Source organism: Acomys russatus, chromosome 7 (assembly GCF_903995435.1).
Source record: "Acomys russatus chromosome 7, mAcoRus1.1, whole genome shotgun sequence".
Taxonomy (NCBI): Eukaryota; Metazoa; Chordata; class Mammalia; order Rodentia; family Muridae; genus Acomys; species Acomys russatus.
In genome coordinates this window covers 56,022,704-56,047,989 of record NC_067143.1, presented here as the reverse complement: position 1 = coordinate 56,047,989, position 25,286 = coordinate 56,022,704, and the positions used below count along the sequence as shown (strand labels likewise).

The 25,286-nt window shown below is 37.8% G+C and overlaps 2 protein-coding genes and 1 pseudogene across 2 annotated transcripts; 1 reads left to right on the top strand and 2 right to left on the bottom strand.

The window, feature by feature from the left end:
* Nucleotides 1–15,157: 15,157 nt before the first annotated feature.
* LOC127192252 (olfactory receptor 52N4) lies at nucleotides 15,158–16,123 on the bottom strand. The gene has a single exon (XM_051149579.1). It carries the CDS (start codon nucleotides 16,121–16,123, stop codon nucleotides 15,158–15,160), a length of 966 nt encoding a protein of 321 aa, XP_051005536.1.
* Nucleotides 16,124–21,213: 5,090 nt separating this feature from the next.
* On the bottom strand, nucleotides 21,214–22,173 carry LOC127192251 (olfactory receptor 56B1). The gene has a single exon (XM_051149578.1). It carries the CDS (start codon nucleotides 22,171–22,173, stop codon nucleotides 21,214–21,216), a length of 960 nt encoding a protein of 319 aa, XP_051005535.1.
* An 859-nt stretch (nucleotides 22,174–23,032) lies between these two features.
* Nucleotides 23,033–23,592, top strand: LOC127191997 (5-azacytidine-induced protein 2-like; annotated as a pseudogene).
* Nucleotides 23,593–25,286: the final 1,694 nt, after the last annotated feature.

Genomic DNA, 25,286 nt, shown 5'->3' with positions numbered 1-25,286 from the left:
TCCATCAATATTATTTTAAAACGAGAAAGAAGGAATACATAAAAAACTTTATAGTTGTTTCAGTTTATGAACTTTTAATTTGTTGAGAATTTCACACACATACAAGGTATTTTGATCACATACATCCTCTACTCCCTCATAAGCCCTCCCAGAACACATTTGCCAAACCCTGTCTCAATGCAAACACTTTTCACAACCGACTGAGTCATATCAGTAATTTCTGTGTGTGAATGTGTGTAGCATCTTTCCCTGGAGTATAGGCAAGTACACGGTGCCACTTTCCTAAATAACACAAAATCTGCCTACTCTGGTAGCCTTTTAACTATGAAGGATCCTCAGCTAGGGGTGAGACTTTATGAACTCTTCTCTCTTCTGTGCTGAAATTTTGGATTGCTTGGATTGCTTGGTCTTGTAGAACATGCTATGAGTTCATGAGAGCAATGACCCTGTCATTTCTAGAAGGCATTGTTTCACAACAACTCTCCCCAATCCAGTGCTTACATTATTTCTCTTCCCTTATCCACAATATTTCCTGAGCCATGAGGGGGATGGGTACAATACAAATTTCCCATTTAGGGCTGAACACCTCAAAGTTACTCACTCTCTGCACTCTGACCAGTTATCACTATATTAATTGCTGTTTACTGCTAACACAAGCACAGCACAAGGGTTCAGAGGTGCACTAATCTACAGTGATACAGATAACTATTTAGAAGGCAATTAGATATTATATCTGTTTCAGAAAAAAACAATAGTAAGATATTTACTAGTGCCTATGAATCCATTTGTGTGTTCACGGACCATATTACAGTACCAAGAATGAGTTCTATCCCATAGAGTGGTCCCCAAATACAATGAGAAATCCATTGATTACCCCCATAGCATCCAAGATACCACAAGGAAGTATTTTGCCAAGTCAGGTATGACTTTACTGGCAGAATACACAGCTGTTTTAGACTACTGATGGCTTTTCTCCCCTACCAAACTGTGCAGCACATTCTAATATAGAGGAGGCTCTAGGTCATTTCCAGCTTCATTTCTCCATGTTCTAGGACCCAGCTGTGAATGTTTTCAGCAATAAGGTCTTGTCCATTTCAGGGGGTAACATGAGCAAGGGAACGAGCCTGATTTGTTCTTGCTCGCAGTGTTATTGCTGAATCATATGTTAACTTTCTAACTAGACTCACTTCCATTTGGTTATGTTCTTTATTTTATTGATTTTGTGATATTTTCCTTTCTTTTTTTTAAAGACAAAGTCTTATGTAGCCCAGGTGGTTTTAAATTCACTATGAGCTGAGAAAGACCTTAAACTCCCGATCTTCCTGCCTTTTGCCTCCAATGACTAGGATTGCAGGTATGCTTTATCATTCCTGTACCAGATATGTTTGCATGCATTCTTTATTTTCTTATTTTTAATTAATAGATCATATTTACACCACTATACAGCAGGTACAGGCCTGAGAGCTTTATATATATTCACAGACTTGATCCTCACTACCATCTTAGCAATATTTTTGTACCCTGCCCATGATAACTGAGTAAAAGGCAGTACTGTAGATAAGGCTTCTTCAAGCATTGATGGAAAAATTTAACCCTCTATTTCTTGTGACTCTGGCACTAAATATGTAAGCATATGATTTAATGCTTCCCTTTCTCATTTCATCATCAAATACCCCACAAAATGACATTAGGGAGGAAGGGTTTACTTTGTCTCACAATTTGAGGGGACATGTTTAGTCAGTCATGGCAGCAAAGGCATGACATTAGGCTTATGAAGCAACAGGTCACATTGCAGTCAGAAGCTGCAGAAAGATGACTATGCATGTTCTATTTGTATTACCATTTTATTTATTCACAAGCTCCACAACATGGAAAGATGTCATCCATATTGAGGGTAGGTGTTCCTGTTGTAGAAATTCCCTCACAGATATGCCCAAATATTTTTGTCTGCCAGAAGGTGCTAAGTCTTGTTGAGTTGACAAATTGGCCATCACCTTCTTGTATAATGTATTTGTGCTTTCTAGATCTTACTCAAGAGTTTCCAAGTTTCTTTTATTAACTTGTTTCCTTATACCATAGTTTTATTAAATCTTCAAAATAACAAATGATTTGTTGATTACTTTATACCCAAGGTTATACACTGATTATCAGTTTATGCCTATGTGTCTTTAGAAATCTAGAAATGTCCTGTGATAAATGAGTCTCATGAACCAGTATGATTTGCTCAGGATTCTCAAATAAGGACCTTACGTCACTGAAGACATCTCTTATTGTTTTCATGGGTCTTTTCCTAAGAGCCTTCACTTTTTCCAGAAGGGGATCCCTGATTTGCTTACAACAGCAGTGTATGGAGACAGGGACCTGGATGCCAGTGTTACTGGAACTGTGGAGGCCCAGAGGATATCACACTAAGTTATAAATCTTGGGTTCAAGCCTCCAGTTTGTCAAGTGCCTCATATTTGACCCTGGTTACCATGATCTATATTCACTTGCAGTGCTTCTTAAATCTCTCAGAATAAACTTCCAGTCACTACACAAGTTTACTCACCACAAGGTTCTAGATGAGTCACTACTACCTGACTGTTGCTCCTTCCTCCCTTCCTCCCTGGTTTATTTTTATGGGTTTGCACTGAGTGCTAATAGACTAGTTTTCTTTTTTTCAAGAGTCACTGTTTTACTATGTGCATGTTCATAACAGTGTTCTTCAAATATATATATATATATATATATATATATATATATATTCCTAAGATATTATAATGTCAAAGAAAACACTGGGACCAACAAGACAAGTTTCTTGCTGTTTGTGGAGCTGAGATGTGATTATGATCCTGCCTGATGGAGCGGGGCAGAGAATTCCTTGTTGTTGGTGTTATCTTGCCTATTTGTGTCCTTACAGATAGATTTGCAGCTCATTTCATTTTAGGTCCCATTACAAACACTAAAACCCTCCTAAAACTTCATCTACCTTAGAAATAGCCACCTCTGCCATGGGCAATACACAATTACTGACTTAATGTTTCTTTCTTTCTTTCTTTACTTACTTACTTAAGAACTTACTTCCATATGCTTTTCTCATACATCTCAGTAGCAGCTTCTGTTCGCTCAATGCCCTACAACTTTTCCCCTTCCCCCAGATCTATTCCTTCTCTGATTCTCTTCAGGAAATTCCGGGCCTTCCAGGGATATCATCCAAACATAGTATAACAAGATACAATAAGGCTAGGCATAAGCCCTCCTCTTAAGGCTGGGCGATGGAGCTATCAAAGTTTGAAGCTGATCATTCTTACTTTGTAGTTTTAGCACTGTGTTTGTATAAAGTCTTCTTAATTTTGGTATCACTTACAAATTTTAAAAGTCTTAATATTATAACAGGTGTTATTGAATGTTTTTACTTGCAGTATATAGAAAGTTAAATGATACCTATTTGGTATTGAAGTATTTTTGAAAGAATATCCAGATTAATGAATTTTAAACTGGCTTTAAACATTTTTAAACTATAATGTAATATTGTTATGTGGACAATACAAAAGAAAAACCATAAAAACATATTTTTCTACATCATAAATAAGCAGAAACATGAATTTTCCCAAAGCCCATAACAACTAGAGAAAAAGGAAAAATTCCTCCCAAAATAAGAAAAATGATTTAAAGCAATTGACATATTTCTTTTAAAAATAAATAATTTGATTAGTACTACAAACAGGTCACAATTCAGTTAGCCATTTAAAACAATAAATATAGTGCATAAGAATTAAAATATGAATAAGTGGGTAAATTTTTATTAAAATAAAAAATGAAAATATACCCCCCAAAAAGAAAAGGCTAGATCAAGAAGCAGAAAGTGGTTGGTGTAGCTCAACACCAGCTAATGTACTACACTGATTTATTTCTGGGTTTGATGAAAATTCTTAATGTTGTTCCTCCTAACTTTGACAGTACACAGATTTCTAAATAGGGTTATTACTTAAATCACTTATTCAGGTCCTTGCTGCATATAATATTTCTTTTTTACAATTAATAATTGGTCTTAAACAAACACCAAAAAAGCCCAAAGATTCTTGAAGGTGCATTTTTATCAAAAGGACCACATCAGCCTATATAAAAATCTGTGTTTCCATGAATACTGAAATGCCATTCTGTCTTTTTGTCAGGCTTCTATATGTGTGCTTCACACGTTGCATATATTATATTCTTCAGATCAGTTTTTACAGATCTTATTAAACAAAATCAAAGCTGTAAGTCATATATATGTATATATGTGCTTGTATGCACATGCCACTAGGATTATACACACATATAATTGATTGCCAGAAAATTAAGATTGAAATTATCTTCATGAACAATTATATAGTATTACTAAGGTGTTGGAAATAGATTAATATCATGACTCGTTGCTTCTTAATGTCCTTGACTAAACCAACTTTAATTTGTGAAACAGCTGTATAAAAGAAACTAATGGTGAAGTTAGGAGAAGCATAGGGATCAATGAAACAAAGATAGAAAATGTGTTTCTGATATATGTGCTGTATTCTGGAGAGTATTTTCATAACTTCTGTCAGGGTATTTCATGTTTGTTCTAGAGCCTTAATTATTAAAACTAAGTTGAAACAATTTTCAATCTTGTTCTAAATACACACGCCAAACCCATCAAGAGACATACACTTATGTCAAAGTTAAACCTAGTAACCACAAAACAAATTTTACCAAAATCAATTTAGGTATAACTTAGTTTAATAGCTCTTGTAAAGAATTACCTCATGTTATCTTGAGTGTGGCTAGAGGTATTGAAACAGTAACCATAATACATGCTTATAATGACTTACAAAATATTACTCTATCCAGATGCTGTGGCTCACACCTGTAAACTAGTACTCAGGATGCTGAAACAGGAGGATTGCCATGAGTTCATGGAGCCTGAGCTACATAGTGAGCTCCAGCCCAGCCTGAGTCACCAAAAACAAAGTAAAACTGTAACTCAGACATCACGAGATGTCTCTTGTCTGTTACAAATACCATAGACAATGATGGCACTTCCTCAATTAGTCATCTTTAGTAGCTACAGTTTTATCTTCATATGGTAGCGTGACCCTCCAGTGTCATCAGAAAAGATTAAACATCACAAATGAGTCTATGTTAATAAAAGGGTAAGTTGTGCCCGTCTGAGAAACAAGGGGGAGTCAGATCAGAAACAGCAGCATTATGAATACCAAAAGCAATTCTATGGGTCTTTCTTGATTTCTTCTTGAGGTGACTTATATCTGACTTCCATCAAAGCAGAACCAACCAGTTCTATGTGACTTTGGTAAATATATAAATAATCATAATCATCATTGAAATGTAATTTAATTATAGATCTGAGAATTGAGAACCCAAATCCTTGCAAACACTTCCACTATCAAAATTGTGAGTAGCATCAAAACTCTGTTTCTTAGGATATCATAGCCAATTCGTAGGCAACCAAAGTCTCTCTCCACTATATTATGCTGCCTTTAAACTAGCCTGTCCCCACCCTCATATTGTCACTGTGTGCCCTTCAATACCTAGTTTCTGTACAGCCAAACACTGAGATCAAGTCAATGTGGTCCAGATGTTTAGGATCTTGTTCCAAAGGAAAAGTGTCCATCCTCTAGTACAGGCATGTGCACAGCCCTCAGTGTCTAAATACCACTAGTGCACTCAGTCTTTAAAAGAAAATCTGTGTTACATATCCCAAGGGAATGTTTGAGAGCATTAGAAAGGATAGCAGTGATATGAAGAGCAATATCATGGGAGGACATGAAAGTGGTTCATAAATAATAGCAATACCTGTTAGTGTATTGATATGAGCAAGTGAGAGTGAAAAATGAACAGAAGCTGTTTTATAAAAATTAGGGACTGTAGTGTTGACTACACTTTTGTGGTTATTTTTTTTTCTTAGACACTATGTTGCAAATATCTCTGATAAACAAGGCAAAAATTCTCTGTAAAACATTTGCAAATTGGATTAAAAAACACATCAAAGAAATCATCCACCAAGATCAAGTAATGTTCATTTTAGAGAAGCAGGGATGTTTCAACATACATAAACCAATAAATGAGATCCGCCCCATAAATAGACTGAAAAAAGAAAGCATAAAATCATTTTATTACATCCCAAAAAGGCAAAAATCCATCACCCCTTCATGATAAATATCCTAGAGAATCTAGGGATATGGAGGCACATCTCAGCATCGTAAAGACAGCATACAGCTAACAACAGGAACATCTTGCCAAATGGAGAAAAACTCAAAGCATTTCCACTAAAACTGTGAACAAGACAAGGATGTCACTCTCCCTCCTATTCAATATGATACTGGAAGTGTCAGCTATAGCAACAAGTGAAGGAGAAGAGGAAACAAATAGAAAAGAAGAGGCAAAAGCAATAGGAATACAATGTTTCCACCACTAATACATACATGCCCATATGTTATCCTTTTTATTCATCTTTACATGTCTATGTTTACATTTATATCACCAATTTTTGGTATTTCCCAAATCAAGGAAGGAACTATCTTAAAAAGACCAGAAAACAGAAAACTTAGGATCTCTTTTTTGATACAGTCTGCTTTATAGTGAGGTTGTGGATTCATATAAAATCATTGTTAAAATTTATCAAAAACTCAAGAACATACACATTGTGTATGCATATAATATGAAATTATAAATTATTAGAAGCTAAATCTTATGGTAATGATGGCAATACCATAAATAGAAATATTAATCAATAGTTGGCTTTAATTTTATATTTATTTGATAAATATAAATAATGTTATATATTTTTATAAATCTGGAAAATATGGATGCATTTGGAAGGAGATATGAAGCAACTTTAAGTTATATGATGCAGAAATAAATTATATTTTTCTAGTCAGTTCACATCTGTGATCCATCTATCCCCACTTTAGATCACAAGTGGGGGATGAGAAAAAGACTTGTGAGAGAACAGGTGATGTTTATCCCCTTAGAAGTCGAACCATTATGTGGGGGAGATTGTTTATTAAGCAGCTGAAAAACAACCTTGAACAAATGCTGAGAGGAGGTATAAATGTGAGCCAAAGATAAGAGTCAGGGCCTTTGGAGACTTGGGATAGTTTTGCTGTTCATTGCCCCACTTCGAGATGCTCCTGGAGAGAACCGCTCGAGGGAAGGCTTCGGGGCTTGGGACTCAGGGCTCGAAGCTCCGGGCTCCTGCTCCGGTTCCTGGTTCTGGTTACTCCAGGTCCCAGCAGAAGAAATCCTCCTGATTACGGCAGGAGAATTGTTCCTTGGAACTGATATCCTTATGGTTTCATTATTGTATTCTTTAATCTTTTTTTCCTTGTTTAGGTTAGTTGGGTTATAAGTCGGTTTATAAGTTCATAATAAAATATATTTGTTAAGAAAATTGAGCCTACATATTTCCGATTTGGTAGAATATAAGTTTTTAAAGTATGTCCTTATAATTTCTAGATTTCCTCAGTTACCTCTGGTTATGTCTCCTACTTTTCACTTTTAATTTTGTTAATTTGAATATTCTCTCAGTGTTTTTTTATTTAGTTTGGATGTTTGTCGATCTTGCTAATTCACTCAACTAACTAACTCTTTGTTTCATTGATTCATTGTGCTGTTCTCTTTGTTTGTATTTTATTGATTTCAGCCCTGAGTTTGATTATTTCTTGCCATATACTCTTTTTGGGTGTGGTTTCTCTTTATTTTAGAGGTTTTGGGTATACTGTTAAGTTGCTAGTAGGAGAGATCTCCAGGTTTTTTGTTGTTGTTTTCTTTATTACATAGACACTTAGTGACATGAACTTGCTTCTTAGAACTTCCTTCATTGCATCCCATAAGTTTGGTCATCTTTGGTCTTCACTTTTATTCAATTCTAGAAAATCTACATTTCTTTCTTATACTCTGTCTGGACCCATTTTTCATTCAGTAGAGAGTTGTTGATTTCCTCAAGAAGAACCTAGACCTCCTGCTCATATGTAGCCAATAGAAAGTTCATTTTCCACGTGAGAAAGCTCACTCTCAGTTTCCACGAGTTTGTAAGGTTTATGTTGTTTCTGTTGTTTTTTATGTTCAACTCCTTTTCCCCAACTGCTCTCAGATCTACCCCCTCCACCTTCACTTCCCTACCCACCCAATTTAGTGGTTTCTCCTGGTTTTTTAAATAATAAAAGACAGCCAACTTTATGCTGACCAACTACTCTTAGAATGTAGCCTGTCCTGAAGTGTGGTAAGGCCTACCAGTTTAAGCAAAATTGACTCTCCCTCTCCCACAAGCCAACAAATTTCAAAAGCTCCTCAGCTAGTGGTGTGATTCTGTGCCCATCTACCCCATCCATGCTGATTTTTTTGTTTGTTTGTTTGTTTGGGTTTGTATAGCTTTTATGCATGTTGTCACAATTCCTGTGAGCTCCTATGTACATGCACCCTTTCTTGCAATCTTTCCAAACAACTATCCAGGAAAATCCCTGAGCCTTGTGAATGTGATGGGTACTTTCCATTTATTGGACATTAGGTTGAGCATTCCACAGTTCTCTTTCCCTGTTGAATGACCAGTTAACCACTTGTGTTAGTTGTCATCTACTAAAAGAAGCTTCTTTAATAAGAGACTTGGTAATCTATGGGTGTAGCAATTAAAGTAAGCTACCTGTACAGCAAGTCACAGCATCCTCTTGTTTCCAGCTCCTGAATTCAGGGGGTACAAGCTCATGCCACCGTCGTTGCCTATTTTACATTAATTCCGAGGATCATAAGATTCTTACGATTACATAACAAGCACCTGACCAAGTAAACCATATCCTACACCATAATTTTTAAATAATTTTATTCATTTAAGAATTTCATCGTGGAGCTCCTGAAACAAGGATACTATCAAAGCTGGTGGATCTGGACCCAGAGGGCCTGCACAAACTGATACACCAACCAAGGACGTTGTAAGCAGAGTACCCAGACCCACTGTTCAGATATAGCCTATGGACATCTCATGCTCCAGGTGGAGAAGGAGGGGAGAGTGGGGGGCTGCCTCTGACAGGAACACTGGTGCCTGAGATTTGATCACCTTTGCCAGAGAGGCCCCGTGGGAACACAGAGGAAGGGCATGCAGGTTTTCCAGATGAAACCTGATTGGCTGTGGTGAAATGGTGGGGGAGGAGAACCTCACCTGTCAAAGGTCTAGGGGAGGGGAATAGGTGGAAGAGGGAAGGAAGGTGGGAACAAGAAGATAAAAGTGAGGGGATTATAATTGGGATGTAATGTGAATAAAATATAATTAGAAGAAGAAGAAAAAAGAATTTCATACATTACACTTTGTTTACATCATTTCCATTCTGCTCTATACATTCTCCAGCTCCTCTCCTGCCCCATCCCATCTCAAATTCATGACCTTTTCTTTAATTATTGCTATATATAATATTACATATCTACAATACATATTACACCTACCAAGTGCATTCAGTGTTGCTGACGTTTTAGGCTGATCACTTGGTATTGGATAACCTATTTGGGGTGTAGTACCTGAGGACAACTTAGTCTCCTCTCTCAGGGTCCATTGGCCACTAGTAGCTCTTCGTTTGAGGAATGGCCTTGTAAAATTCCCCCTGTTCACTCTGGAATGTCCACTGGTATTGTCACTATGAAGATCTTGTATTAGACAACCACAATGTTAGGGTTTCATATGTGCAGATTCCCCATTCTCTCTAGAAGGTACTATCTAGCAGCAGGTATCCTGGTCCTCTGATTCTCAACATCTTCCCACTCCATCTTCTATTGCTTTTTCTAGGCCTTACGTGTATAAGCTGCAAATTTAGTTGCACCTTTGGGGTTGGATACTCTATATCCTCTGTGCCTTTTGAAGATTGTTTCATCCCATATGTCATAAAACGTGATACAAAAGAAAAGAATTTATGGAATGAATGAATGAATGAATGAAAATTGATGACAATAGTTCACTAATTTGAGACAAAGGATGTGTTTGTCTTTTCTGCTAGACAGAGAAAGATAAAAATAAAAATTGTGTTTACATTCCCTGTAAAAATCACCTCAACTAATAAAACATTAAATATCAAAATACTATTTCTCAGGACTATTTTTATTACTTTAATAGAATCTTTAAATGTTAAATAAACATTCAATTTTTATTATACTCACAATTGAAGAAAAGTTAAAAATAAAATTTGATAGATTCTTATGTTTGTAGGGAACATTTCTTAAATGATTTTCAGAGAATTTCCTCTCTTTCTCTACTGTATGATCTCTGAGGCTCTCTTGAAGAAAACAGGAAAGTCACATGTTCCTCTGTGAAATAATTATGCCAATGGCTCGGATAGGAGAAACATAGGAAGCCTAATAAAATTCTATTGAGATGCCTAGATATTAAAACTGCAGTGAATTCATGACTTCATGAAAAATATCTCTATGTTTTCAAGTAAGAAAGAATTATTTGAAAAAGACTTTATATATATGTATATTTATATACATATGTATATATATTTTGTATATGTATATTTTGTATGTATAGGCTTTGCATAGGCTTTGATCTTTTTAAATCCTATTTTATTTGGTGTACTTTTTAAAAATTATTTTATTAATTTATTCTTGTTATATCTCAATGTTTATCCCATCCCTTGTATCCTCCCATTCTTCCCTCCCTCCCATTTTCCCCTTATTCCCCTCCCCTATGACTGTTCCTGAGGGGGATTACCTCCCCCTGTATATGCTCATAGGGTATCAAGTCTCTTCTTGGCAACCTGCTGTCCTTCCTCTGAGTGCCACCGGGTCTCCCCCTCCAGGGGACAGGTCATTATTTGGTGTTCTTTAATGCCTCTACCTCCCTTCCAACCCACCTGTCCTAGACAGGATAGAAAGAAGGTTAATAGGTGTTGTTTTTAAATTATCTGTATTATCAGTATGCCCAGCTAGCAATCAATTAAGACACAGACACTTGTTATATTTTAAAATAGCCTTAGTTAACCTGGGGCAGGGCAGACATTAATCCTCTAAACTACTTTCTATAGTGAGGCAGGGATGGGCTCCCTGCCCCAATCCTATGCCATCTGCTTCTACCAATTTTCATCATGCTACCTCCCATCCACATTCCCAAATACTTGCTAATGTTCTTCACCTGAGCCAGATTCTCCATCCACACCGGCCATGTGCTCCTCTTCCATCTAACCCATAGCAGCCTCCTCTCTTCTCCTCAGTGTCTCTCTCCTCCCTCCCCATGGCGGTCTTTCTTCTTCTTCCCAGGATTCCTCTCTCTCCTCCTTAGGACCCTTAGTCACACCTGCTCTGCCCAGGTGGGATGGCTTTTTATTAATTAGCATCAAAATACATCAGACCATCCCCCCAACATTCCCCTTTCTGTTTAAATAAAGGCCATTTATTTTATGTACAGGAAGTACAATGATGAAAAACTATAAAAACCAATAATAAGATTTATTTTTAAAAAAGATTTATATACATAACGTCTAATCAAAAAGTATTTGGCAACCTTGAAGAAATCTTATCTATTCTATTTTGGTGAGTCTAAAGTTTTGAACCTAAATCAATATCTATTAAAGCTTATATCTATCAACCTAAAATATTTATCTAGACCTAAAAGTATCTTCTTAACTCCTAAACAACTGAGCTTAATTTTAAAATTAACTATCTGGTCTTCAACCCCATTAGAGACTTCAGAAGGAATACATTTAACTACCTAAATAATCATGAAGTGCAGGTTAGCAGCTTCCAGAATGAAAAAATGACAGGGACAGTTTACTGCCTGAACAGACACCCAAAACTCTCTATGACGTTGAAGCATCATCTTTAGCCTTCTGGCCCAGTATATCTGACAGACATATTTGTGAGGCAGGAACCATTGAGGACTTGCTTACCCTGTCTTGGCAGAGTCTGGCCGTCAACTCTGCGTGCTTTGAACCTCTCCCATTTTAGGTAGAATTTTGTCTGTAAGAGGAATGAGGACATTTTTGTCCCATGCTTGTTATGCTACACTTCGAAGCCATCTCTACAAGGAGGTTCTTTGATGCTCATCACCTTTTTGTGGTGGGCTGGGTACTTGTCTTATTGTCAAAGAATCTTTAAATTAATAAAAACATCTTAAATGCCATATTCTGTAGGTCTCTGAGGTCTTTGAAGACCATATCTAACTATTTTACCATATCTATCTATATAATCATATCTGTTAAACCTAGCATGTATATTCTTATACTTGACATGAAAATGAATTGATCAACAATTGACTTGCATTACTTAATTATCCTAAACAGCTTACAATAACACTATCAGAGTATTGGAAGTAAACTACATATTAATTGAGTTGTATGTGTACAATACTTCATATTAGAGTAGAAATGTAATGTGTGAAGAATAATATTAAATTTGAATTCTATTTCAATATATCAAATTTAAAGTTATTTGTATCAATATACAAAATTCTATATCAATGAATTAATATTAGCCTCATTCGTGAGTAACAATTAAGGCCTTAAGTTGAGAAGTAGATTCAATAATCTACGTTTTGTCCTATCATCCCTACATATCTCTATACTCCCCTTTCTTTCTTTATAACCCCTATCTCTATACCTTCTAATGACAATATACATCTATAGCCCAAGAAAGCAACCAAAAACCTACCCATCCCCCTTAAGGGAAATGCGGCCTCTTTCTCTTAAAGTTTCTTCAGGCTGATTTGGGCCAGAGAATACCTGTAGAGGTCAAAATTAAAAAAAAAAAAAAAAAAAAAAGGTTAAACAAGCTGGGCACAGAATTCGTGGTCCAGTCTCTAAATGTTGAAAAATTCCAGGTTTAGGATTAGTCCTGTGTGGGACAGTCTGAAATGCTGGACCAACTTGGATCAGGAGCCTTCTTTGAAGCTGTCCTTTTCTGATGAGGAACCAGAACCAAAACACTTGGGGCTGGAACATGAAGGATGCAGGACATCAGCATCCCAGCATGCTGGAGGAATGAATCCTGTCAGGTCTGATCCAGCATCAGTGTCCAGTTCTTTTATTCTGAAAACATAATTTCTCACAAGCATTATACAGTCCTAAAACTATGAATGTATTAGGTGTGCAGGATGCACATGTCTCAGCCAGTCTCAGAGCTATTCCCATGTAGTGGGATTAGGAATATAAGTTAACTGCTTGTTCTGCAGTTTGAACTATATAAATAGATTCACTTAAGTTAGCAGTCTCTCTTTTATTTAGGTCTGTTTTATTTTGACCTCTTTTAAAGACAAAATATAACATCACCATTAATAACAAACATACATTTATCATCATATTGGAAGCAAAACAAGATTGTATAGTTCCAAATGTCCTTCTCTAGGCTCTACGGCCCCTGATGTACATAGGCCAGGCTGCTACCTGTTTACCGAGAAAATGCTTCCAGTTTTAGAAACAAGCTGGTTGTCCTGAGCAAAAGAAAAAGGCATTAAGTTTTAAATAAACATCAGATGGATTCCCATTTTATTTTAGGGTTTATGTATATTGTAGGTATCTTGTACCTGGCTTTTTACATTTGTTTTGGGTGTTTTCGTCTCACACTTCTCAATGGGAGGCATGTAACTTGTATGTCTGTCTCCCCTTTTAAGCTTGTTCCTTACTTTGACCAACAAAATATATCTCCTATACCATATGTATCTCTTGTACCTGGATTTTTACATTTGTTGTGGGTAGTTTTGTCTCACCCCTTCTCTACATGGGAGCCATGCAGCTTCATGTCCATCTCCCTGTCCAACCTTGGTCTTTACTTTGACCAACAAAACATATTTCTTAGGCTGACTTACCCTTTGGCACCATACCTCTCATGGAAGTTTTACTTTTAACGAGATTGGCTGGCCTTTTTTAAAAGCATTTTTATTACCTTTTTCTTTTATATATATAAACCTCAGATTGATGTGTATCTACCTTTTAGATCAATAAGCACATATAATTCATTGTTAAGAAAAAGGAACATATCAAAAAAATTATCAGTTTAAATCTTAGGAAGTCTCTTGTAAGTAACTTATCTTATCAGCAGGGAGCCAAGCCAGTGGAGACCAGGTTGGAACTGAAGAGTTCTGCCTGGCTTTTGTCTCTGTTGTGTCGGGACTAAGGGCTGGTGCCATTACCATCCTGTTTAACTATTTCATCTCAACTTAGTCAAAATCTTTAGAAATCTCAACAAAAAAAAAAAAAATCAAACAAGGAAACCAGAAAAGTCTAAGCCTTAGGTCAATTTAGGCTTTAGTTAGAGAAATCCTGTCCATCATTCCATGGGATTTAGTTATTGTTATCGCTTTCTGTTGGGCCTTTTCCTGAAATCCCCAACCATCCCCCAACAAATAGGGACAGTGGACCTAGACGTTTACACTCAGTTCCTTGGGGTGATTCTATTCTTTCTCATCAGGATTTTTAACAGCAACACAGCAGCAAGAACTTTGAAGCATTTTCTGGAAGCATCTTGAAATAGAGAAATAAGAAGCCAAGCAATGAAAAGCAATTGATCTTTGTTATTTATACTGTCCCAAAGTCCATAATGGATTTTTTTCCAACTGACAAAGACCATGCCCTCCACAAGAAGCAGTTCCCTTTCTATCAGACAAATATCATGCACCCTCTCCTGGGTCTGTTTCCAGTGTGCAAACATCAAAGTCCATCACACTAGACAATATCACATCCCACACTGGGAATCAAAACAAAAATATGTTTACATTCACTAAATATTGTGTGTGTGTGTGTGTATATGTGTGTGTGTTGTATACAAAGATGTGAATGTATATAATACACTCACACACACACACACACACACACACACACATATATATATATACACACACACACACATACATACATTCTAACAGAAGCAACAACTGAGAAATCGCCTAAAAAATATATGAGATATATTAAAACAAGACAACATCCCATACTTTAATTATTTTTTCATTGGGTTTTGTCAATGAAACCTGGTCTATCCAGTAGGTTAGGTCTTCAAAATAGTGAGATGCTAGAGTCATTGGAAGCTTGGTGGGCTTGCCGAAGTGTTGAAGAATACAACATTTAACAAGTTCTAACTTTAGTGCCTTGTTAAGATAGCGCATCTTCGAGGATTTTATCAACTCCTGCTTGAACTGGAAAAGATGTTATTCTTCTGTTACCCTGGCAAAGCTTGTTTACACGGTGTGGGATTTGGAATCCTTAGATCCTGAAAGAATCCTTATGACACAGTCACGTATCTGCTTGGTCTTCACTCCATAAACAACAGGGTTCATCGTGGGAGGCAAAAGCAGATAAATATTAGCCACAATGATGTGGCAAGATGGAGGGATGGTGTGGCCCCCAAAACGATGGGAAAAGAAAGAAAAGAAGGCTGGGCTATAAGAAAACACAATGGCACAGATATGGGCAGTGCAGGTGCTGAAGGCTTTCTGCCGAGCATCTGCAGAGGACAGGCTGACCACTGCCCTCAGGATCATGGTGTAGGAGACTGTGATGCACAGGATGTCAAAGCCCCCTATCAAGAGAGCAACCATCAGACCATAAATGGCATTCACCTTGACATTGCCACACGACAACTTGGCTACAGACATGTGGTCACAGTAGGTATGGTTTATTATATTGCCTCTACAGTAGGGCAGGCGCTTGGTAAGAAATGTAAATGGAATAATTAGCAGCACCCCCCTCAGGAAGGTGGCAAACCCAACCTTGGCAATGATAGGATTGGTGAGAATCGTGGAGTAACGCAATGGGTAGCAGATGGCTACATAGCGGTCCAAAGCCATAAGCATGAGCACCCCAGACTCCATCCCTGTGAAGGTATGGATGAAAAACATCTGTACAAGGCAGTCATCAAATCCAATTTCCTTAAGATGAAACCAGAAGATGCAGAGGGCTTTAGGGATTGTACTAGAGCACATGACAAGATCTGTTAGAGAAAGCATCGCTAAAAAGTAGTACATGGGTCTGTGTAAGGAATCCTCAAAGAAGATGAGGTAGAGGAGTCCACAGTTCCCCACCACAGCCACGGCATACATGGAACAGAAGGGGAAGGAAATCCAGATGTGCATGTCTTCCAAGCCAGGGATCCCATTCAGAATGAATGAGGCTGGGGTCATATCTGTGTTATTCTGCACTGACATGACCAGGCAAGTACCACCATGAAATTGCTTAAAATTATGTAGGTTTTCCTAAAGAAAGGAGAAAAGAATGTATAGGTTTTAGTTACTACTATCAGTAGCTCTCTTCTACTTTTAAATTCTGTACAATACATTTTAATATTCAATCAAACAAAAGAATAGTTTTCTTTGTGTTGTTACTTACTGTTAATTAATTGATTCATTCAGGAAATCATTATTGATTAGATTCTGACTATGAGTTTTTTTAAAGATAGATTTTTCATCCTTGTAGAGAAATAATCCACTGTATTCTACTATGATTTTTCAAGGGGGCTTTTTCTTTTTTAGAATGCCTTACTCAATTGTGAATAACAATATATATCTTACTATAGATATGATCTTAAAAAGGGGGTTGGTCTAGGCATGTTGCCTGCATGCTTATAATCCCAGCACTGAGGACACTGAGGCAGAAGAGCACAAGTCCAATTTGCAATATATTGCAAGACTCTGAAACCAATAAATAAATAAACACTTAGGACTTAGCCTTTTAAAATTCTTGTCCTTACTCAGTGATTGATGTTTATCGCTAGTTACTGATACTCTGTTCAAAGAATTATGAAAATAGTTTAAGGGTGTATTCCTCAGTAAACCCTAGGATTTCACAAGTCAGAGAAATGTTTTACTAAGTTTCCTCATCCTTCATGATTTCTCATTATTGTCTTTTAACATTCTGAACTACGATAATGTTTTTAAAATTGAACATATGGCCATAGGTCAAGAGCAGCTAATGGTGCCTAGGGCAGTGAGTCTTTTGGTTTATATTTTCTACAAGATAAACAATAACATCTTGAAGTTTATTCTTTCTACAAATCCCCCTGACTTACTTTCCACTGAGACTTTTTAGTGCCTATGTCAAATATATCATACATATTTCATATACACGTTTCTATATGCATATACTATATATATGTGGCTAGTATTACTATGTCTTACTAACGGTTATCAAGTATTTGCCTGTTATAATATTTCTCCCTTTAATATGTATTTTTCAATAATGTGTTGCCACCTTTGATTTTTTTTTTTTTTTTTAGTTTATCTTCTCTGCATTTTTGGATTTATGTTTTTATAATCATAAAATAGAACCCATTTTAATTAACTTCTTGTTGTGGAGGGAGGGCATATAAATTAAAGTTAGATTTTAGTAAAGCTTTCCAGGCTGCGCACATGAGCCGCCAGGCAGTTCATGGTGAACCCACTCGCGTTTCCTCCTGTGACCCTAACCACAGAACTGCCTGAACCCATCCTGACTTCTCCATCTCTGTCTTCTCCACCCAATGCCAGGAGCGCAGCCTCCAAGGAGCAGTGGTCATGCTGAGCCCCAGACAGTCTGCACACACGAACGAGGAGCAAGATGCATGCTGGATTCATCCCGTCCATGTAGCTGCAGGACCAGTGCACTGGGCTCCCTTCTTTGTGCCACCCCAATGCCTGCACCTTGCTCTGTGGCACCCTGCGATCTGCCTGAGATAGGTGGACCACTGCGGCAATGGCGCCTGGAGATTGACAACTGTGTGTTTGCAAGCTTTCTGTGACCCATCCCGGACATTCAAGCCCCAGGCCCCAGTTCCTGCGACCCCTCGGTGGCACTGGATCCCCTACCCCGCCCCCACCCTGCAGCCTGACGCCTGGAGTCTCCTGGAGCCTTCTCACCTAATTGAGAATAAACTGAAGCTGCTGGAAGCAGAAGCCACCACAGACACCCACAGCAGCAAAGCTACACAGGCCAAGGGACGGCTCAGACCGGTCCAGCGCCTTGAGCGCTCCTACCACTTCGTGCTGTATATGAAGCCACACATGAATACAGACAACCATGCTGCCCTCCCACTGTCCCGGTGGGTCCCACACACCGGGCTCATCCCATTTCCAAACTATAAATGGTACTTACTAAACCCTGAGGTCCAGACTGGCTGGGCTGCGTGGCCACTGAGGAACTTCTCCCACACCCACCAGACAAGGAGGACTCCATCCCTCCAGCCCCCATAACTGAAGGCCCCAGGGGAGGAAGACAAGAGCCTCTTAGATAAGTTTTCTTTGCAAACTGGTGCAGTAATTGTGCCCTCAGTCCCTCAAAACCACTAGAGGATTGAGTCTGCATGCCTTGGGAGAAATTGTCTTCTAGTGTACTGTCTGTGATATTTTTGAATAAAATTGTGTGCAAGTGACCTTGAAAAATATTGTATTACCATAGATAAAAGACTGCCTCCTTTGTTTCTATAAGAATTGCTTTGTTGGTTTCTTCCTTTTCTTTTTTTTTTTTTTTTTTTTTTTTTTTTTTTTTTTTTAGTTTTGCATCTTTGTAGAAAAAAATGCCTTATATTTAGTACTTTTAATCATATATCATATTGGTTTCTCATCCTAGAGGAAAATTATTAAAATGCAAATTCTGCATTTGCTTCCAAATTCCATTTCCAGCTTAAATAAGTGTTTGGAGTACAGAAATGGGATTCTACACTTTCACTCTTTTTCTTTCTTTCTTTCTTTTTTTCTTTCTTTCTTTCATTCTGGAACACTGACCATCTGCCATAGAACTATATGGAGAATTTGCACAGGCCTATCCAGCTGGAAACACAGAGCCTATTAGACAGATGTTAAAAATACCTCAGCAACTATGTCAGGACTAAAATCCAGTACCCAGGATCCCAAAGGAGTACAGGACTCCTCTCTCTCTCTCCCTCCCTCCATCCCTCTCCCCTCGCATCCTCCCACCTCTGTGTGTGTGTGTGTGTGTGTGTGTGTGTGTGTGTGTGTGTGAACTGTTGATGTTGAAGGTTTTGGAGAATTGTGCTTTTCGGAAAGAAATCCTTGAAGAGAAATACTAGTAATACTAGGAAGGAAAAACACTACACACACACACATACAAATACAAAACACAAAAATCAAAGTGACAGAATGGTAAGAGATATTTGACACATAGGCATGTGAGGACCAGGTCGTGATGGTGAGCTTTAGGCAGGAGCTAGAGCATCAGTCATTTTAATATACCAGATTACATAACCACTTTGATAATTGAAATTAAGTAATAAGGAATTCACAGGACTCCTGAGAACAATGAGTTGATTCTACTGTGCTTGAACAGCCTACCAGGCAATCCTTCCCTTCTCCATGCCAGGGCAGGGGGTAAGGGAGCTCTTAGCTATTGTAATTTTTGTCCAAGAGGCACTCAAACCATGAATCCACAGGGCCCAAAGTTAAGGCTGCACATGGTCGAGGATTGTCCTTTGCTGAGCAGGTTCCAAAACAACAGGGAATCCACAAGCACTTTCTACCTGGTTTTGTGAAGGAAACTCTGAGTACGTATCCAGAGCAGCTAGCCGACTCCTGTTCTCTATTTCCTTAACAACATTATAATTACTTCAAATGCATATGAATTCCCATAGAAATATTGTCAACCAACCTCATGTACATTCTACCAACTTATTAGAATACCTAGATTTGAGATCTGATTGTGTCAGTTCATGTACACAGTGAGGTGTTTAAAAATAAACAGTGTTTATCTTAGATAGCTCAGAAAAATAGCACACACACACACACACACACACCACATAAGGAAAAAAGACGACACTTAACTTGGACATAATATAAATATTTGATAAATCTCTACAAATAGTATATATAACTTCTATTTTGTTTTGCTCATTTGTCTGTTTGAGGAAGAGTCTCATTATATAGTTGTGGTTGGACCAGAATTTTCTGTGTAGGTCAAGCTGGCCTTGAATTCACAGAGACCCGACTATCCCTGGTGCTGGGTTCATTTAAGACCATGCACAGCAAAGCACTGCTTGTTCTAGTCTTGCAACGTTGCTATAAACCTGAAATTACATCATAATAAAACCTTAAAATTTTGTTATAGACATGTAGCATAGGGTAAATTATTTGAAATATCATTTCAAAATAAAATGGTTTTTTTTTTCAGGATTCTGTGCTATCTGTGGAATGTCAGCCTCTATAAGTGTACTTTCTTCATTCCATGTAAATAGGTCTTTTGCAGGTATTTCAGTATTTTTAGGGAAAGGCTCTGGATCTAAATGCAGATGCATCCACGGAAGCAGAGAATACTGTCCTATGTGGGGGAAGATGAGGCAATTCTCCTTTTCCCAGCTTTCGCTTACACATGCAAGTACATAAGATTCACAAACACACACAAGAGAAAAGAGACTACATAGCTTAACAGAATAGCATGTATTGTTTTTACTAACTAATAGCAAAAATTCTTTATTATTTCTTTTGTCTCAATAGGAAGGTGTGAGGTGAAAAGAAAGCAGTCACTGAGTAGACACACATCCTGGAGCAGCTGGACCGCCTGAGATGTGCTATAAGAGACATGTACTGTCATAAACATGATATCGAGGGAGCCTGGGAGTGGAAGAATAAAGGATCTAAAATAACCCGAAGTCTCTTTTCCTTTTCACTTGCCATCCCACCTGAGTGTCCCAAGACAGGAGAGCTTGAGTCACAGTACATGAAAGTCAACTCCCTAAATAATGAGCTTCACAGAAGGTCAGAGGTCAAATCTGGGGAGGCAAGTGACACCAACCACATACAAGTAGCTTTACTTATTTATGCTGGGTCGCTCATTCAGAGGCCACCTAGCACTCTTTCGCAGCCAGAGTAAGCGTTGCCTAGCATAAGGGTTTTCTATGTCTGCCTCTGCATCACATATTACTGGGCAGGTACTAATTAGGTAGGCTGACTTTGATCCCAGCATACAAGTAACAAAGTGCAAGCATGTCCTATAACTCACACACTTGTTATTATGTTGGTTTTTACTTTAGGTCATACATATAAATCACTAGTTCTGTCTGTAATACCATTTGGCTGGTCTAGAGGACAGTCTTTCCATATTCTTGAATATATTTCTTTAGCCTTTGCTGATTTTGGAACAATTGTAAAAGTTTTTTTTTTTATTATTTCTTAAGCTTTCATGATAATGTATGTAAAAAAAAATCATGAAAAAAGACTCTGGAGGGCACTTCCATTCCCTTCCATCATGATGTCAAAATGCCACCATATGTTTAGGAGACACTGAAATCCATGAACATCCTGGAGAAGACATTTTACTTCTTTTGTAAGCCCCAGCAAAGCACTTTTTGAAAGCCCCGCCTGAGTTCTCTGGTCCTAAGCGCATACACAATGGGGTTGAGCGAAGGAGGGATAACATTGTGCATTACATTGAGCAAAACTGGGATCAAGGTGGTCTTGGTCTCTGCCAGGTGAGTTACAGAAAGCACTACAACAACAGTGTAAAAGAAGAAGATGAGGATGAGGTGGGAGCTACAAGTGCTCAGAGCCTTAGAAACAGCCTCAGCTGAGTTGAGTCTGAGTACAGAGCGCAGAATCAAAGTATATGACAATATTATGAGACCCAGGTCACCCCCCATTCCAACCCATGCCAGGACTAACTGGCAAATGCTGTTCGGCCATCTGTCATCACAAGACAGGCTTGTGACACCAAGGTTGGAGCACAGGCAATGGTCTATTTCATTTCTGGAACAATAGTTCCTTTGGGCTGCAAGCACAGGCACTGGAATGACAAGCAAGCCATTTCTTAGCACCATAAACAGTGTGGCTTTTAAGATCAAGGAATTGGTGACAATTGATGAGTAGCGGAGAGGATAACAAATTGCTACATATCTATCAAAAGCCATGCAGAGAAAGATACCAGACTCCATCCCTACAAAGCAGTGGATGGCATAAATCTGAGCAAAACACTCAGGAAGGCTAATGACCTTGGCGTCAAACCAGAAGATGGCCAAAATCTTAGGCACGATGGTGGTGGCAAGGCCCATGTCCACGACAGAGAGGATGCCCAGGAAAAGGTACATGGGCTGCTTCAGGGAAGGATCCTGATAGATGATGATAAGAATGAGGACATTTGTCCCTATTGCTGAGAGATAGAGCAAGGCCAGCGGTAGGGAAAGCCAATGCTGCCAGCTGTGAATGCCTGGGAATCCCATCAGAATAAACTCGGACACCTGAGACTTGGAACTGTTGGAGTCTTTGAGAGATGCAGACATTTTTCTGTGAGGAAAAGAAAAGATGGGATAGTCAGTGTTGCTCTCTCTGAGCATAAGTATCATAAAACGGTGCTTTTCTCTTATACTAAAGGTTTTGATTTATTTAGCAAATAGGCATTTAGGCATTTCACAGACTTTATAGAGCCACATCTAAAATTCTCATTTCTATTCTTTATTTGAAAAGCAAAACCATGTAATTGTTACTAAAGGGGCAGTTATCTTATTGAAACACAAGATTATTAGTTAATATTAATTTGTATGTCATAAATCTGGTTCTTCGAATATGGAGCTTGGGTTCTAGTTCATACTGAAAGTCAGCTACACAATGTTCAATATGTGCAAATGTACACACTGAAGAACCCAGCAATAGCTTAGTCAAAGTCCACTTCAAATTTGAATACTTTCTTGGGAGAGCCCAAGAATTGCCTTCCACAGAATTTCTCCTTCAGGATTATTATGTGCCCGAAAGTCTTTACTATTGCTAGGACCTGATCTCCCATTATCTGCCCATGACTGAAAAGCTGTTTTGTTTTGTTTTTCCAGTGAACAATTTTATCATTCCTGGTAAAGGGGAAGATGTAGGATGACAAACAGCTTTGCCATTTGTTGTTTGTTGCAGCGAAATTCATCAAATGCAATCTCCTGCTTTTTACCAAGGTCTTCTGTAAATCCTCCTGAGGTGCAGGCTTTAATGATTGCAGTCAGAGCTCTTAGTTTTCTTAGCATTTCAGCTCACTTGGACCCCTGGATGTAAATGAGAGTTTCTGTCTTCAGTTGCTAGTGTTCTAGCTGCATGTTATCGTGTAGCAAAGTCACTCTGGGGAGACCTCTGACCTCTGCATCCTGGACACAGGCTGTCATGGATGCACTAATGCAAGATGGTGTCTGTGCTCTGAATCATGAAAAGGCCCACAAAAGAGATGCAACGACTTTATTTGCAATGCATTCGGGAGATATGTGTGTCACCTCACATTTTGCCTTGTTGCTGTGTATGAAGACATCAAGAAGCAGCTTTAGGGTGAAGAAAAAGAGAACTCCTTCTTAAAGAAAAGAACAAGGGCTTGGGGAAGAAAAGCCTTCCAGAGCTCAGATAAAGAAGCAAATCCTGTGGTACAAGAAGCAATGAATACCCCTCATGCTTACCAAGAGGATGGCATTGGTAGAGATATTTAGACAAACAATTTGGATTAAGTAGCAACAACTCTCAGTCTTTGAAATTATTGAATGTACAGCTACAGTCTAAAGAAGCAGAACTTCTACAGCTAAGGACAAAGGTGGAAACGCAGCCAGAGATGAGGTATTTGGATCCACCCTCATGGTTTGGAACAAGAGCTGGAACTGATGAGAAAAGAATATAATGGCCTCAAAATAGAGCTACAAAACAAACCAATAATCAATAGGTTTGTGTTAGAAAGATGAGCTCTACAGTGGGTATCTCTGATGATTTTTTTTTTAAAAGCCATCATCATGAGGCACAGCTCAGAGCTACAAAAGAATGGATGTTACAGACAGTCTTTTACTGAAGTGCTTAGTGTTAATAAAGAATCAGAAAGTTCAAGCGATTTGGCAAGAGAAGTAAACTTACGGGTCATACTTAAATGATCTGGGTGTGTGAATCAGTGGTAGAAAGCCTTGCCGTCATACACAGTCCAGGGTTTGATTCTTGCCACTGCCAAGAAGGTATTACCGTTCATGATTTGACTTACTAGGGAAGTTCCAGAATAAATAAGAAATCTGTTTTTGCAAGATCCTCGGCTATACCAGCCAGTGTTATCATGCAATGCACACAAATACAACCTCTTCAGAAACATAGATTGAGTGAGTGCCTTGTTTCCATTGCATCTTTCCTATGATTGCCTGACGTGGTTGTTTATTCACTAATAACAACCACTAGAATTTTGTATGCAATTATGGGATACCTAATTTCGAAAACAAACTATGCATTGTTTTTAGATATCCATTAATATTTTATTCAGCCTTTTATTAAAAAGTATCATAAACATGTAAATATTTGCAGAAATAAACTATGCTGAAGTTTAGGGGATAAATTTATTTTATTGTATAGTCTACTTTGTATACAAAGAAACTTGAGAAGACTGCAAAAGAATTATGTTAGGCAATGCTAAATAATCATAGCTAAATGTTTTACCTTGATTCACCATCTAATGATCTAATGGGGATATACCTTATCACTTTTTGTTAGTTGAGTTTTAGTACATCTATAAAGACAGAATTTAGGCACACATAATGACATTTTTATTATTGTATCAGAAACATTTAATATGATATACATACCCAGATCCTCAGGTGCACAGTGCAGTATTGTGTACATTGTTGTACACGGATCTCAGGAGCTTTTCCTACAAAAACTGAAACTTCAAAACTAGCGAACAAAAATTATATCTTATATCATTAACAAAACACAGTCATCTTGCTGAAGAAGCTACAGTGAGGTGCTTCAAATCCTAATAAATGTAGACTTTTTATGCTGCATAAAATACATGAATATGTTTTATAGATTAGCTGCTTACAAACATAATTAGTTTTTCAAGGTAATTCATTCTCAATACTTGTATCATAGTGGAAACTATTATAGGTTTGTGAGGAAAGAGAGAGAGAGAGAGAGAGAGAGAGAGAGAGAGAGAATAAAGTTAAGTACCAAAGTTTTAAAACATCTTTAAGGTATAATGTTAGTAATTTAGTTTTACCAAATATAGGTTAATTCTTAATACAGTAATTTTAAATACGGAATAAAAATAATTTCCCATATGGCATCACCAACAAGAAAAAATAATTTGTTATGAATATTATTTTGCATTTATGTGTGTGTTTATGTGTGGGTGGAGCAAACAATTGCCACAATTGGTGCTTGGAGGTTAGAATTTAATCTTCAGGAATCAGGTCTATGCTTCCACTTTGTGGGTTCTGTATATCGAGCTGGGGCATCAGGCTACTGCCCAGCATGTTTATGTGCAAAACCATCTCACCTGCTACAAGAAACAGCCATTAACAACAGGATAATTTTCTTTCAGATACTTCTCATAGCTTCCATATTTCAATAAACACATACTCCCTAGTATTTGTTTATGATGAATGCAACACGACAAAAAATA